The 14,825-nt window shown below is 49.3% G+C and overlaps 7 protein-coding genes across 7 annotated transcripts; 2 read left to right on the forward strand and 5 right to left on the reverse strand.

The window, feature by feature from the left end:
* Positions 1-1,106: 1,106 nt before the first annotated feature.
* N7496_002125 (uncharacterized protein) lies at positions 1,107-2,360 on the forward strand (the record flags this gene model as incomplete). Its single annotated transcript, XM_056695056.1, has 1 exon — positions 1,107-2,360. The coding sequence occupies one exon, from the start codon at positions 1,107-1,109 to the stop codon at positions 2,358-2,360; it is 1,254 nt and encodes a 417-aa protein (XP_056557268.1).
* Positions 2,361-2,938: 578 nt separating this feature from the next.
* Positions 2,939-4,219, reverse strand: N7496_002126 (Zn(II)2Cys6 transcription factor domain-containing protein; the record flags this gene model as incomplete). The annotated part of the gene is made up of 2 exons (XM_056695057.1): positions 2,939-4,027; positions 4,151-4,219. The coding sequence occupies 2 exons, from the start codon at positions 4,217-4,219 to the stop codon at positions 2,939-2,941; spliced, it is 1,158 nt and encodes a 385-aa protein (XP_056557269.1).
* An 811-nt stretch (positions 4,220-5,030) lies between these two features.
* On the forward strand, positions 5,031-6,017 carry N7496_002127 (RTA1 domain-containing protein; the record flags this gene model as incomplete). The annotated part of the gene is made up of 3 exons (XM_056695058.1): positions 5,031-5,746; positions 5,800-5,874; positions 5,927-6,017. The coding sequence occupies 3 exons, from the start codon at positions 5,031-5,033 to the stop codon at positions 6,015-6,017; spliced, it is 882 nt and encodes a 293-aa protein (XP_056557270.1).
* Positions 6,018-6,694: 677 nt separating this feature from the next.
* On the reverse strand, positions 6,695-7,481 carry N7496_002128 (putative ubiquitin conjugating enzyme; the record flags this gene model as incomplete). Its single annotated transcript, XM_056695059.1, has 3 exons — positions 7,319-7,481; positions 7,070-7,162; positions 6,695-6,951 (listed from the first exon to the last, which is right to left on the reverse strand). The coding sequence occupies exons 1-3, from the start codon at positions 7,473-7,475 to the stop codon at positions 6,695-6,697; spliced, it is 507 nt and encodes a 168-aa protein (XP_056557271.1). The 5' UTR covers positions 7,476-7,481.
* A 572-nt stretch (positions 7,482-8,053) lies between these two features.
* On the reverse strand, positions 8,054-9,210 carry N7496_002129 (uncharacterized protein; the record flags this gene model as incomplete). Its single annotated transcript, XM_056695060.1, has 2 exons — positions 8,054-8,998; positions 9,058-9,210. 2 exons carry the CDS (start codon positions 9,208-9,210, stop codon positions 8,054-8,056), a joined length of 1,098 nt encoding a protein of 365 aa, XP_056557272.1.
* A 1,041-nt stretch (positions 9,211-10,251) lies between these two features.
* N7496_002130 (phytoene desaturase family protein) lies at positions 10,252-12,060 on the reverse strand (the record flags this gene model as incomplete). The annotated part of the gene is made up of 4 exons (XM_056695061.1): positions 10,252-11,196; positions 11,247-11,780; positions 11,859-11,980; positions 12,033-12,060. The coding sequence occupies 4 exons, from the start codon at positions 12,058-12,060 to the stop codon at positions 10,252-10,254; spliced, it is 1,629 nt and encodes a 542-aa protein (XP_056557273.1).
* Positions 12,061-12,915: 855 nt separating this feature from the next.
* Positions 12,916-14,285, reverse strand: N7496_002131 (Bifunctional lycopene cyclase/phytoene synthase; the record flags this gene model as incomplete). Its single annotated transcript, XM_056695062.1, has 3 exons — positions 12,916-13,753; positions 13,813-14,106; positions 14,158-14,285. 3 exons carry the CDS (start codon positions 14,283-14,285, stop codon positions 12,916-12,918), a joined length of 1,260 nt encoding a protein of 419 aa, XP_056557274.1.
* Positions 14,286-14,825: the final 540 nt, after the last annotated feature.

Consider the following 14,825-nt stretch of genomic DNA (forward strand, 5'->3'; position numbering starts at 1 on the left):
TGACCCCACAACATCCATATGTTGACAATTTCATCCTATCTTGATTAGTCTCTCTTCACTCTTTCACCCAGTAGCGTACTCGTTTATGCGCACTGCGACTTTCCCTTTACCTACGGCAAATCCCCAACAAATATTATATAATCTAGAGGTTTAGGTCCTTATGAGATCCGGTAGCTAAGCAGGACCTAATATTAGTCAGTAATTTCTGGGTCCCCGTGAACTTTTTTTGGGTCCCCGTGAGCTGGGTGCCCTACGAGCGGTCACTGAGTACCTCTCGACGATCACGAAGCATCCACGATTAGTCACTGAGCGATCACATGACTGTACTGATCAGATCACTGAGCATGAGCCCGTGCTGACATTTACTCAGTGAGCCTGAGCCTGAGCGCCCTCATTAAAGCGGCGGCAGCCTAGACAGGAAAGCCCCATCTGGCGGACAAAATCCGGTGTATATAGGTGCATATATTCTGAGAAATATTATATACACGACTGTCTTCTGTCGAGCCTACCCTAATGTACTTTGTATCACCCATAAGCTAGAGCGAACCTAACGTTCCTGGACCAAGTAGTATCCGTGTTACCCATCCCTTCCAGTCGTCGGTACTAGCCGCCTTCTCGTGCAGATCAGCAGCAGCAGTTCTAGCCTGTTTATGCATTTGCAACAGGTCCAGGCCGGATCTCAATCATCATCCCAGACTGGAAATCCTCGCAAAGTCGTACAGCATTCCCTAAGCCTCGGTCTGCACATGCTTATGACTCTTTTGTGAAGGCAGCTGTCTTCAATCTGTCCTGGGAGATCCTAAATGCAAGGCAAAGAATGAGATCCTTGTATTCCACGCCGTCTTCACCCGCAGCTAGCCCTCGACAGACACTTATCAAAATAGAAGCCCCGGGTCTGAATTCTTTAACTATGATACATCCGAAGTCGCAACGAATATTTGTCCTACCAACCATCCTCGGCCTTTAAGATTAATAGGTTTATACCGCCAACACGCCGCTATACTCAGGATATTCAATATCTCCTCTGCATACAACGAGTTCAAATCCCAGGAGATCGGACAGAAGACACAATAATTCATCCATATTGAGCCTTATAATTCGGACTCATGTCATCATTCCCAGCGCCGACATCCTCCCATGCCGACCAGATCATCCGAGAAGGATATGCAAAGATCTTCGAAGGCCAAACGGTTTTCCTGACAGGCAGTACCGGCTCACTAGGAGGCTGCCTATTATACAAACTAGCCCTCCAGCTACCCACACGTAGAATATATGCACTCGCCCGCGGGACACCAGAACAAGCGATTGAAAAATGGAGAATAGCCATGCCCGATCAAACACAAGCCATCCTCGCCTCCAAGAAAGTGGAGTTTATCATCGGCGATATCAAAGCAGTTGATTTCGGCATTCAACTTGCAGTCCTGGAAAAGCTGCGAAATGAAGTTACTCTTGTTATCCACACAGCCGCAAAGATCACTTTGGATGCTAATATCCACGATGCGATTGAGAATAATTGTCTCCCCTCGTTGGAAATGGCTCGCATTGCTTCTCAATTCCGACGAATGAAGCTCCTCGTTCAGATATCCACCGCCTACGTGAATAGTTTCCTACCCGACGGACCCGTCCTCGAACGTTCGTATAACCTGTCCGATCAAGACCCGGAGGAAGAACTAGTATCAGTGCTCTCACTAGATCAATCGCCCTACACGACTCGCTTCGCCTCGACATACGCACAAGCCAAGTATCTAGTCGAAAGACTCCTACCCAAGCGCTACCCCCTCTTACCAATCCTCCTCCTCCGCCCAACAATCTTCGGCCAGGCCCTACGCCATCCATATCCCCTCTACGGCCTGGAGAATTCCACACCGATGAACAAATTCTTCCAGTCCTTCATGGCAGATCGAGGCGCGACACAGGTCTGGCATGCCGCAGAAGGATACAAAACGGGCGCAAACATCCTGGACGAAATCCCCGTAGACTTCGTCGCGAACGCATGTCTCCTGCACGCCGCAGCACGTACAACGGGAATCGTCCAAATCGGCTCTGAACTATATCAACCATTAACCTTTGACGAGTACCTTGAAATCGCAATTACCAATGCACCACCTGCAATTCGTCGTGAACTGCCGCAGGTAGTTTTCACCGAAGATAGGAGTGCACCGCAATGTTTCTTGGCGGAGTTGGTGCAGGTTGCGTCTCGGAATTGGTTGTTTGATTGTGGGAGGTCTTATTGGTTGAAGTCAGTTGGGGGGCCGCTTAGTCTTCGAGCGGATAAGTTTGAGATTGAGGAGGTGAATAAGATGCGGATTCGACAGGTTTATAAGCGTGCCGTTGAGAGGGCTGAGAGGGCGAGGATGTAACAGAATAGGAAGTGGTCTGAACTGTGATATCGTTACGAGGAGACTGTCAAATAGGTTTTATTTTCCATTGAATTGATATATGATGACAATATGAGGTTGGAAATGTAAGAAGAGGGATTTTTGAGTTGTACTGTACATGCTGTCCATGATAATCATAAGGGGTATGAGGCAATTCTGTCGACAGGTAATACCGAATTATATCTGCTTCTGACTGGGCAGAAATACACTTTTCATATCAAAACCGAAGAGAGCTGAGGCTCAATATCAACCACAAGTAACATATTCCGTTGAAAATGTTTCATGGCAGGCGGGCTCATCAGCCGTGCTGAAGCAAGCCAACACGGCTGGAAGGATGCTCACTCTCCAGAGAGAAGACAGCGTGGCTTCAGAAACCATATGCTGACTGGCAGCCTCATTGACCAGTGAGGTGGGGTGGGAGCTGTGACTGGACACAAGGTGTCTTCATTCACGACCCATCGATCGTGACAGCCACGGGAAAACTTGCCAGCGATGACTGGGATCGCTGACCGTAAACAGTTGGTCATTGAACATGTTTGCGTTGGAGGCAAAAACAATCATCATAACCCCATTCTCCGTTGAGGCCATGACAAGAACTCAGTCCAACGAGCATCCGCAGGAAGCAACACTCGCAGCAACTCCAAAACCAATGATTTGCCCGAGTTTGAAGCCCACCACCATCGGCCATCCAGCTCACCTAGCAATACACCCCAATGCATGAGGATCAGCAAAGCCAGTGGCTGTCGGCGCCTCACGTTATCCACAAACTCTTTATCGACCGCGGCCAGCCATGCAAGCACTTCCCCGGGATCTTGGGAGCCCGCATAAAGCGTGTAGCAGTTCCGTAGATTATCGATAACGTCTTTATTGATATGATATTGTTGTGGGTCCATACTAGCCACGGTCTCTTCGTTCAACATGGCGAGTCGATCAAAGGCAGCGGATGCGTCGCTGTCCAATTCAGGCGGGCCTCCGGACTCAATTCGTTCCTTCTGCCGAGAGTAGAGATTGATTTTAATCCATGACCGACCGATGTGAATAATTTTCTTCACACCTTGGAGAAGTTCAAACACCACGAGGATGTTCTCGGTCATGTTGGTATTGTCATCGCGAGGGGCCGTGACTCGTGGTAAAGCAATGCCAATAACCGTAGTGACGATCGACTGCGCTAATACAGCCTCACAATTCTGCGGCGTGAGATTATCGATAGCTGCACGAAAGGGCGCAAATGACAAATTATGATACTGCAGTGCGGTATCGATATAAGCCAAGGAAGTAGGCGACTCGGCCGTCGTGGCAATATGCAAAGCAGCTAAAGCCAGGATACCGTTCATCAAAAAATCATATTGCAAAGCTAGTCGTGGGATGACTATTTGCCAAACGTGAAATTTGGACTCGGAAGTACAGACAGTGCTGAAAGTTTCCGTGGCGAACTTATGCATCAACTCGAGGTCCCGCACGCCGGAGATGGCGGATGGAGTGGAGGCCGGGCTGATGGGCGCCAACGGCCGGGGAATCTCCAGCTCTCGCGTCTGGGGCGCATTATTACGTCTTCGCGCGGTTGGTGCATCGCGTGGCGGGGCTCTTAAATAGGTACAGTTGAGTTCGCGTGAAATACAATTCGTGCAAGGGGGCCCTTTTTCGTCGCACTGTGTTGCGTCAGCCGGTCAGCCTGGTAGATACCTAAGGGGATGTGTAGGACGGGGGTAAATTGCGCGACCCGCTCGTAAGCGCTCAGAGACTTGGGGACTTCTGGAACATGTGAGACTCACCTTGACGCGACGTCGCTTGCATTGGTCACAGCCATTGCGAGACTTGGTATGGGCCCGACGAGGAGGCATGACGACTGCGAGTTGGACGAGAAGTCGCGCCGCGAAAGAAAAGGCCGAGAGTCACGTGGCATGGTGAACTTGTCGTTACATTCAGGTTTCTTACTTCCTAGTTATCTCCGAGATGATGATAAATCTCCAGCATTTCCCTCGGGGAATAGGGATTTGGATTTCTCTATAAAAGAGAAAGATCGAAACTCTTCAAAAAAAAGGGTCTCCCAGAAAGAATGGGGTCCCACCCTGGGAGATCAGCCCGTGACAATGACAGGTCAAGTCTCGACTAAGAGCCTCCAATGCCCGTCGACAATCACTCGAAACCGCCCTTTTCCCTCAAATTCCCCGATTCGTCATGCATGGCTCCGGCGATAACTGAAAGATCTCCGGTGGATCCCCGGTGGGGTCAATCTCTTAAGGCCCTGGATCCTGGAAGCGAAGCAGAGAACGAAGGCGGGCACGAAAACGAAAACGAGAGCGAAGACCAGTCCAATCGCCATCGCGGATAAAGTCCGTTTCATATATTGAACGGACTCCACTGGTCTTAGTAGCCTCGCGTCAGCGTCAAATCCTTGGCAAGTACGGAGTAGTGCTTCTCCACGGTCTGACTGTGTTAAAAAGGTACATGGGTCACCCATGGGGGCAGCGAGATCTTTTTCTCTCGGTTTGCGAGAGAGAAAACGTCCAACGTCGACATCATAGCACCGGTGTTTGCGACAACTTACACCTCTCCCCAGAGCGTTGAATCGCTCATCGCTCTCCCTCCATCATCACCCTCCACGCAACAAGTCAATTCAATCTCGGCCACCGAAATATCCGTTAATCAAAAATGCCGAGCTACGCTGATTGCACAGCTGTCAGCGCGCTGTGTCCAGTAGAAGCCACCACCTACGGCTACTACCCCAACTTTGGCGGCAACGTCTTCTTCACAGTTTACTTCGGTCTCCTGGGGGTCCTCCAAATCGGTTATGGAATCTACTTTCGCACCTGGACCTTCATGGTCGCACTCGGCGCGGGCGCAATCATGGAAATGGCCGGCTACGTAGGCCGAGTCTTGATGAACGCCAACCCGTGGAACGAGAGCGCATTCAAGCTACAAATCGTGTGTCTAGTTCTAGCTCCGACCTTCGTCGCCGCAGGTGTCTACCTCACCCTCAAACATATCGTGTTGAACTTGGGTCCCGAGCACTCCAAACTGAAGCCGCGCCTGTTCACGTGGATCTTCATTAGCTGTGATATCGGCTCTTTGATTCTGCAAGCAGCCGGTGGTGGTGTCGCGGCCGCTGCTGGAAAGACCAATCAGAAACTGCTCAAGGCTGGTGACGATATTATTATCGCGGGTATTGCCTTCCAGGTGGTTACGATGGCGGTCTGTGGGTTACTGGGTCTCAACTTCTTCTGGAATGTCTACCGTAGCGGTAATGGACTTGTTAGCGAGAAGTCTACGGATGATCCTACACCGGCGATTTCGCCCCAGCGGATGAGGCTGGTCATTATCGCCGAGGTCTTTGCTTACTTTACCGTGCTGATTCGGTGTATCTATCGGTATGTGATAGCCGGGGATCGAGGCAAGAGTGTAGTGGCTAACTGCTCGATAGTATTCCCGAGATGGCTGGTGGTTGGGGCAGTGCGTTGATGCAAAAGGAGAATGAGTTCCTCGTCCTGGATGGAATGTGAGTACTCAGATGGTACCCTGATTGGATTTGCTTGTGCTGATAACTCTAGGATGATTGCTTTGGCCTGTACTGCCTTCACCGTCGTCCACCCGGGTCTCTTCATTCCTTCCATGCGGACCGCACGCAAAAACAGCACCTAGACGACCATCTTCTTTCCCTTCAAAATTCTTTTTAATACCTTTGTTCCTTTATGTGTCCTTGCGTTGGATAGAATTGGGCATATCATCATTTCACTGACCATAGCATGAGCATATGACGAGCTCCTTTGAACATAACCCCAAGCATACTGAACATACCCTTTTGAAGTGCATATCATACTTCACAACCACTTTCAGACCAGGCCAAACTACTCCTTTTCATACCATAATATACTACGACCAGATGAGAAGACCAACCTTAGTGCAAAGTGAAAAGGTCCAATTCGAGGCTCCAAAACCCCATCATCGAGCAGCACTTCCAATTGACTCCAAGAAACCCAAATCCGTGCAACTCGGATAAACTATAGAAAAATAAAATCCCCCACGAGAAGAATAGAACTTCACCGCGGTACCATGAATGCTAGATCATTCCACCCAGAAAAGAAAATTTCCCATAAGCGCTCGCTCTATTATGCAATCAGGAGGGCAACACCACGAGCAAGTAAACCAGAAGAAGTCGCAAATAAGTCCCAAGCACAACGGGATTGACACTCGGACATATCAGGAAAGGAGATCGATGAGAAGATCAAAAAACGAAACGCAACGAAAAAAACATAACCAGCCAGATGCACCCATGGAAGAAAAAAAAGATATCATAACCGTGTGACTTCGTTCTTCATTTACTCATCCCCTTGGCTCTGTCGCACACACCTGCGCACCCGCTTCTTGAACTCGGCCGGATCCTCTCGCCACAACCGGGCAGCTTCGACGTTGGCGGGGCTCTCGTCATTCGGGCTGGACAGCATAGAGATGACGGAGAGTAGGATAGTCTCGGGAGTTTGAACGGGCGACCAGCGCTCGGCGGCAGACTCATAGCCGAACTTGTCCTCCTCGGGTGGGTGCAGGATGGAGATGCAGACGTCACCGTTTTCATAGACTGTCGTGGTGTGTATGGTTAGCGCTCCAATCTCTTCTCGACAGTTTCGCTTGGTGCGACACGTATATCTATCACGTAGCGAGTCGTCCCCGAGGCATTGGAAATGGCGATCACTTACTATTGGGGTGGAAGAGGGGCGATTCGAACTTCATCTTCGGTGGCATGTGGGGGTACTCGGGCGGGAATGAGAGACGAGCACGGAAGAAACCACCTGCAGGAAACGATTAACAATCCAATCCACTCTATTCGATCCTCTCTTTTACCGGGTATCCCAGGTCAAAGTGGACGGCTCGCCCATTCGACAGGTCCCACAAGGTAGAGTTAAGGATCCCCGGCTGATCGGCAAAGGGGAAATTCCAGCACGTACCTCCATACAACTTGACATCGTCCGAGATCATCAGCATCACCTCCCATTCAAAGACGTTGTTATCGACCAAGCCACAGCTGATCCCAGGAATGTCCTTATCAGACTGCATCTGCTGCAGTTGGCGGGACAGCATGCGGCCGGCGGGGGAAGTCGCCATTGTGAAGAGTGTGGAGAGCCGAAGAAGAGAGGTGGTTGAGAGGGCGAGGAGTCTGGAATGTAAATCGAGGACTGGTGAGGATTGACGAAGGTTCAAGTTTGAGGAGGAGGAGGAGGAAGTAGAAGAGGAGGGGAAATGCAAAAAGTAATGAAGGCGGTGAGGAGGAGGAGCGGGGGTGTAGTTGGACGGTTTTCCGTTGGGAAAGTTGGAATCCGATTGAATTCATATTTACTTTTGATGGGTTTGAGGGTTAAGTTGAAATGGATTCAAATATAATCTTGTCTACTACTGAATTTGAAGGTCTTAGAGAGGTTGGTACATCGGTCACTTTGAGTAAACTACGGTAGTCATACTCCGTCACCATACAGATCTACAGGACCAGAACTAGATAGTAGCACACGCTTTGATTCCATGCTAACAAAGAGCCTTGGCAAATATAATGCAGTAAAGAAATGGAATAGAGAGGGCATCAGGAGAGAGTGATCGTAAGTCAGAAGAACAGTCCCACAAGGGAAGTACTCGATAATATAGGGCTCATCACTTAACAAAGATGGCCACGATTCCAGATATCAACCTATTTAAGCGGTGGAAGGCTTGGCAGCATCACCGTGACGGACAGCGTTGGGAGCCATGGTGAAGATTTGGGCGAACAACACGATGCCGGCCAACAGACCCAGGGCAAACTCGATCGCAATAGTCTTACCCAGGACCTTGGCGAAGCGAACACGAGCAGCCCAGTCAAAGGTGGTCCAGGCATCCAGCAGACCAATGTGGCCGCTACCACCGACAATCTGGGGCTGAACCTTGCCGCCGAAGGAGCGGTCAAAGGGCACGATGGTCTCGTCCTCCTCGGGCAGCATCGAGGCAGCGACACGGACAAAGATCACGCGAGCGGGGACGGAGACCACAAAGGCGAGCAGGGCAGGGAAACCCATCACCATCAGGTAGCGGCACATGACAACCATCGAGCTCTCGTTGCCATCGTTGGACTCGACCCAACCGGCAAAGCTGGCAATGGCCATGGGGAAGAAGAAAGCAGCGGCAGTCAGGATGTCCTCCAGAGCAGCGGCGGGGGCAATCTTGATCCAGGTACGGAAGCTAGGAATGCGCTGGTAGAAGCGCTTGGGGGAAGGCTCGGAGATGACGATGTGCACCCAGGCCATCTGCCAGGTAGCCAGTAGGACGCTGACGATCGACTGGACGAAGAACTGGCCAATGAAGGAGCCTGCGGGGAGAGGCATGAAACCGGAGATGATGCCACGGGCCAGCCCATAGCTCAGGTACATGGACAGACCACGGAAGCGGGACCAGAAGCCGGCGCGGGCACGCAGGTGCTTGACGGCAGTGCGCAGCTTGCTGGTAACGGGCTGGGGAGGAGGAGAGAGGGCGGCATGCTCGGGCTCGTTGGGGTCGAAAGGCTTGGTCGGGTCCTCGGGGGGGTTATCGATGCGAACGTAGACATCCGGGTTGGAGTCCTCGACGGCGGCAAGAGTTGCTACGACGCCACCGTACGTATATTCGACCTAGCGAGGTCATTAGTCTATGATTTTCTCCCATCATTACTGATGAAAGGGTAACTTACCGCCCACATAGCAAAGCCGAAGATCAAGATGGTCAGGGCCAAACAGGCAGCGAGAGCGCCCGAGATCTGCTCGGGCTTCTTCTCGGGGTCCTTGAAGTGGGCAGAGGCAAGCTCCGTACCCCGACGGACGAGATGGCCCGCGATGGAGGACATGATGGGGGGGGGGAGGAGATGGGTGATAATAAAGAAAGGAAATCAGATGGGGATGAATGGAATGGATGGGAAGAGATGGAAAAAGATGTGAAGGGAGAGTAAGAAGAAACGAGAGTGAGATGATGAAAGAGGAGGGGGTTCTTCGGAGGGGGCGGTGCCTTTTTGAAGGAAAACGCTCACGCAGGCAGCGGCGGATTGCGGCTCCGTGGGAGAAACTGGGAACAGTTAGCGCTGGCGACGGCGATTAACTATTGGTAGTTAGACTGTTAGTATTCAAGTATCATAATTGAGAAGATTTGTCCTTAAGATGCCGAAGTCTCCACCTGAATGGAGCAACTACTGTATGCTGGGGTCCAGATTGATGAGGCTCTTTAGTAGTAGTTATACGTTATGCTCTTGATGATCTCTATTTAAGTTATACTCTGGTTATTTCTTAATTTGTATAGCTAGCAGTATACATAATTATTCTCCTTTACTCCTTACTCTTAAATAAATGACTTCCTCCTTCTCGTGTTGAGGTGTCAGGGTCCTCGAGTAAATATAGAACTGTCCCCTTAACCCATCGGTGGTTTTCATCTCCGACCGTGCCGAACCAACAAGACGAGACTTGGGATTGGCCCCCAGAGGAAAAGAGGAGCTCGAGGAAGTTCATCGACAAATCATCATTCGCTTCGCTTACCCTCCAGAGCGCCACAATGGTCTGTGCAACCAATCCGGCCCATCGCAGCCTCGGAAGCTCGTTCTTGGAGAATTAGCTCGGTCCTCCAAGGACAAGAGAAAAAGTCATCATCGTCATGATTCGAGCAGTTGACAAAGAAAAACGGTATCAAAATAGTTTTATTTATTGTATCTTGCGATTCTTCAAGTATAGGAATAATAATCTACTCATCCAAAGGTCGGATTCATGACTCGAATACCCTCGACAACCCAAACCTCCCCGAGTCAAGAACGAGACCCACTACGGAGAAATGCCGAGATGGAGCCTAGAAGGGTGATGAGATAGCTTCTCGAAGGTTTTTTACAGCCCGATGAATTAGTATCTCACAACTTTGCTTCCAACGGCAGAACTCTCGTCCAATCCATAGATCCATACCCAAAGAACGACAAAAATACAAAAATCAACGGTAAAACGAACCACCAGACAATCCAAGTATACCCCCCAGCTCCTTTCTTCGATGAACTCCCTAGAATAATCTCACTAGCAACCTTGGCACTCATCAGAGCCACGGGAACACCAGCTCCAGGATGCGTACTCGCTCCCACGAAATACAAACCCTGAATATCGGGATGCTTAATATTTGGCCGGAAACTCAAAACGTTGAAAAAGGAATGCGAAAGGCCCAGGATAGCCCCTCGATCGAGATTGAATTTCGCTTTCCAGCTCGTAGGTGTCTCGACCGATTCGCGGAGGATGCTTTCACGGAGTGCTCTAGCTCCAGTTCGAGATTCAATGGTTTGGAGAACGGCTTCTCGCGCACGATTCACGAGGGAATCCCAGTCCTGGGGATTGGACGGGTCGTCCACGATATGGCCAACGGGGACTAATACAACCACTGCATCTTTCCCGTCAGGCGCTGCGGTAGGATCAATTCGACTGGGGACATTGACGTAGAATGAGGGTTCAGTTGGTAGTTGGTGGCGATGGAAAATAGAGTCGAAACTCTCCTTGTACTCTTCTGCTAAGAAGACATTATGCACGGAGAGCTCGTTGATGACTCTATCGAAGGACCAAAAGAAGGAGATACTGCTACAAGACGCCGGTCGTTTGGTCAAGCTTTGAGCGTAACTGGTTGGTGGTAAAAGATCGTTGAAGGCGTAGACTAGATCGGCATTGATGATGACGGTATGGGCAAGAAGCTCTTCACCGGATGAGAGTCGCACACCACGAGCCGTGCCATCTGGAGACTGGATGATGGAAGTGACAGACGTGCCCATACGGTATATCACACCGAACCGTTCTCCAACACGAGCTAATGCTTCCAGAACCTGCATTCGTTAGCTTCTAGACATGGAGGAAACTCATACAACGGACAAACCTTGACAAATCCTCCCTCCGGGTAGAGAATCCCATGTGCAAGCTCAGTATATTGCAAAAGCGAATATGTCCCCGGAGCTTCGAACGGATTCATCCCAAGATACATGCTTGCAAACGTAAAAGCCCGTCTAAGCTTATCGGACTTGAAATAACGCTTAACGCGACCATACATACTCTCAAATGGATGCAATGATAACAACGAAAGCAGCAGACCCGGTCGAAGCATAGCCCAAATATTAGGGAAATCCTTACAAAGGACATGCTCCATGGAGAGATCATAATGTTGACCAGACTCTCTCAAGAATCCGAATAGACCCTCGAGGCCACCCTGGCCTTCGAGGCGCTCTATTTGAGGCTTCATCTTGCTGATATCGGTTGACATTTCCAAATGGTCATTATCGGAGAACCAGATGCGATAGTTGGGTTCGCATGTAAGTAATCGGACATTCTCTTTTTCTGGGGTAGTCCCCAGCTCGTGGAATGTTTGATGAAATACTTCTGGCATCAGTAAGAGCGATGGCCCTTGATCAAATCTCTGGATATATGGTTAGAATTGACTGAACACATGGATCTTATTCGCATATCTTGTCAGTGATTTGGATATACTACTAACGTAGTCTTCATGATGCACGAGTGAACACCTGCCACCTAGAAAATCATTCTTCTCAACAACGGTGACCTGGTATCCAGCCTTTGCTAAACGGGCAGCTGTAGCTATACCTCCAGCTCCAGCTCCTAAATATTTGTTATTAATAGTTCACTTAGCTGCAAGATAATGTCTACTCACCCACAACAATAGCACTCGGAGGGGCCATTCTGTATACTCAAAATCCGTGTTTCTGGTTTTCTCTCTTCACTCACACTTTGTCAGAAACTCCTACCTCAGAAATACCGTGGAGGCAGAACTCGCCCCTGGGGTGCTTCCCTGTATCATAGCAAACCGGCGTTAGCAATTAGTTCTAATTCCGACCCAAGCATCCCGATCTGATCGCGATCCCGTAATTCACAGCGTAACAACGTGAAATATTCCGTACGACAATTATAACACACTCATACGCACCCAATACCGGGTCGATCGATCGAGAAGCTATGACCCCCCACGTAAGTCTAATCTGCAGCAAGTAAGACCTAAATGAACTTTCTTGGTTAAAGTGTGATGTAATTTTGGTATTGCAGCTTGACTAAAGATCCTACCTCGTGTAAGTTGGATCGATTCATCTCTTGTCAGATATGGGGCCGATCGCAGCATCGAGTAAGGAAGTTATCCATTACCTTGCTTTAGACTATCTCTTCCTTGATCGTTCGGGCTGGACTTCGGTCGACGGGGCTAGATTGACGCCGATGCATTCCAGGCACACCGTCCTTTTCTGTGTCTCTACTGGTTGTTTCCGTGAGCTTTGATGTCGCTTTCGTAGAACGAGGGGAATGTACTTCTAATTTAGCGCGCTTACCATCCTATCAGTTCTTCTGAATATCGTGAATTGCTTCTCTTCTATGATATGATTGAGGACTCGGAATCCACTTAGTGAAGATACCCCAATAACCGAAAATCACTTAGTACAATATGACTGTCATGTCATCAACATAAAGATTGCCCTTGTTCAGTATATGTTATGTGGACTGGCGCTGTCAAATGCGAGTATATTTAGTAAACCCAACAGGTCAATCCCCTAGTGATTGACATACATCTCCCTCCATGCAAGCGTCAACCTGCGCCACAATGGGACTTTGAGCTTTCCCTCTATTTTAATCGCGTCTTGCCGTGCCTTGCGAACCATCTGTCCAATCATCATATAACTCTCAACGGTAGTCTTGACAGGCCCTCGAACATCTCTCGGTAACTCGTCAATCGCATCCACACTCGACTGATATGCACTATCTGCCTTGACAAGCATCTGAGACTCGAATGTAGCTAATGCAGGATCCTCCGGGTTATTAATCACATCAGTAGGTGTTAATCCTTTCGTCTTCAACCACATAGTTGGTATGTAGACTCGGTTAATCGCTGCGTCCCGTTTAATATCGCGCGCAACATTGACATACTGCAACGCCTGGCCCATTTTCTGACCTGCATTGATAATCTTCTCCCGTTGCGCAGTACTGTACTGTACTTCAGAGTGACTGAAGACTAGTTCCAGCAGACCGGCTGCAACGGTGCCAGCGACACGCTGAGCGTAAACCTCTAGATCCTTTTCCGTCTCGATGGGGAATTCGTTCTTTTCAGCGGAAAACAAAAGATCCATGTCAAATCCAGATAAAAGTTCAATTAATGGTCCCAGACTTAGTCGAGAGGCAGGTAGTAGTGCGATTGAATTGAGCAAAGGAGTCGAATTTGAGCCGAATTTATTGTCCTTGTCGGCCTTAAGGTAGTCGTACAGAGGCTTTCTGGGGCTCTTGGTGGAAAATCGCCAGTGCAGGACTTGAGACGCCTCCTTGATGCTCTCTTGGGCCTTTTCACGAGTAGGAGCCTCGTCGACCAAGTCATCGATGACTCTACAGAATGAGTATCTATAATGTCGTCAGATTTCCCCAGTAACGTAACAGTCTGCGAGGTATGTTGGACTAACAGAAAGATAAGATCAACTCGCAGTCCGTCCTGGAACATTGCGCTTCCTAGGTACATGCTCTGGCTTTTGCGTGAGAGCTCAGTCACTGCCGCGCGAAGCCCATCTAAAAAACCGACATCAAGAGGCTTTCGCCGTTGGGCCATATACGACCAAGCAATTTGAGCTATTGGAGGAAGTGACCGTCCGGGTGACTCCGAGATAACAATGTCATATTGAGCCAATGCAATGGCGTGGTCCATGGTAACCATGCCAAATACAACCATGACATTGCTGAGGAAGAAGAAGGTTGCTTCTCTATGAAAACTTAGCGCGCGGTTTTGACAAAAAAGATTTATTTGTACTTACTCGATGTCTAGAAATCCCCAGAATTGAATGTCTAGCTTTGTTCCCTTTTCTATGACCCACGTGCCACGTTGGAGTGACAAGAGGTCCACCATCCATAGATAGACGGTTGGTAAGAGAATGGACATCATGACTTGCTTTTTTGGCAACGCAAGCAGAAAGCTGCCACAAAGGAGCCTGTCGAATATTTTGGTTAGCTTTGAAAGCCGGTGATATAACCCTCGACACCTTACCATTGGAATAAGACCACCGAAAGAGCCCAGGTCAAGATAAGGCCCATGTAGGTTAGGTTGTTCTTCATCAAAATGCAAATAGCACCCAAGGCAATTCCACCAACGATTGATGCGGATCCAACATTTTTGGCAAACTGATGAGAGCGGTCGAGTAGAAAGGCCGGAAGCACCAAATGCTTAGTGAGAATGGTATACAGCAAGCTCGTGGAGTATGTTTGAATGACGAAGAAAAATAATTCCTCGACTGGGATATCGAATAAAGTGAGGCCAACCACAGCGTCAGCTGGGTAGGTCCAGATGCGATTACGAATTAGAAATGAATCCCACGGTACCGTAGCGAAAACTGCTACCTGGAGGAGTTATCAATAACTGCCAAAGCTATGAACACCAGAAACCCTACATTGATCAGGATGAATATCTTCGAGATCTCTATTCTCG

The sequence above is a fragment of the Penicillium cataractarum genome, assembly GCF_028827025.1.
Source record: "Penicillium cataractarum strain IBT 29864 chromosome Unknown utg000002l, whole genome shotgun sequence".
NCBI lineage: Eukaryota > Fungi > Ascomycota > Eurotiomycetes > Eurotiales > Aspergillaceae > Penicillium > Penicillium cataractarum.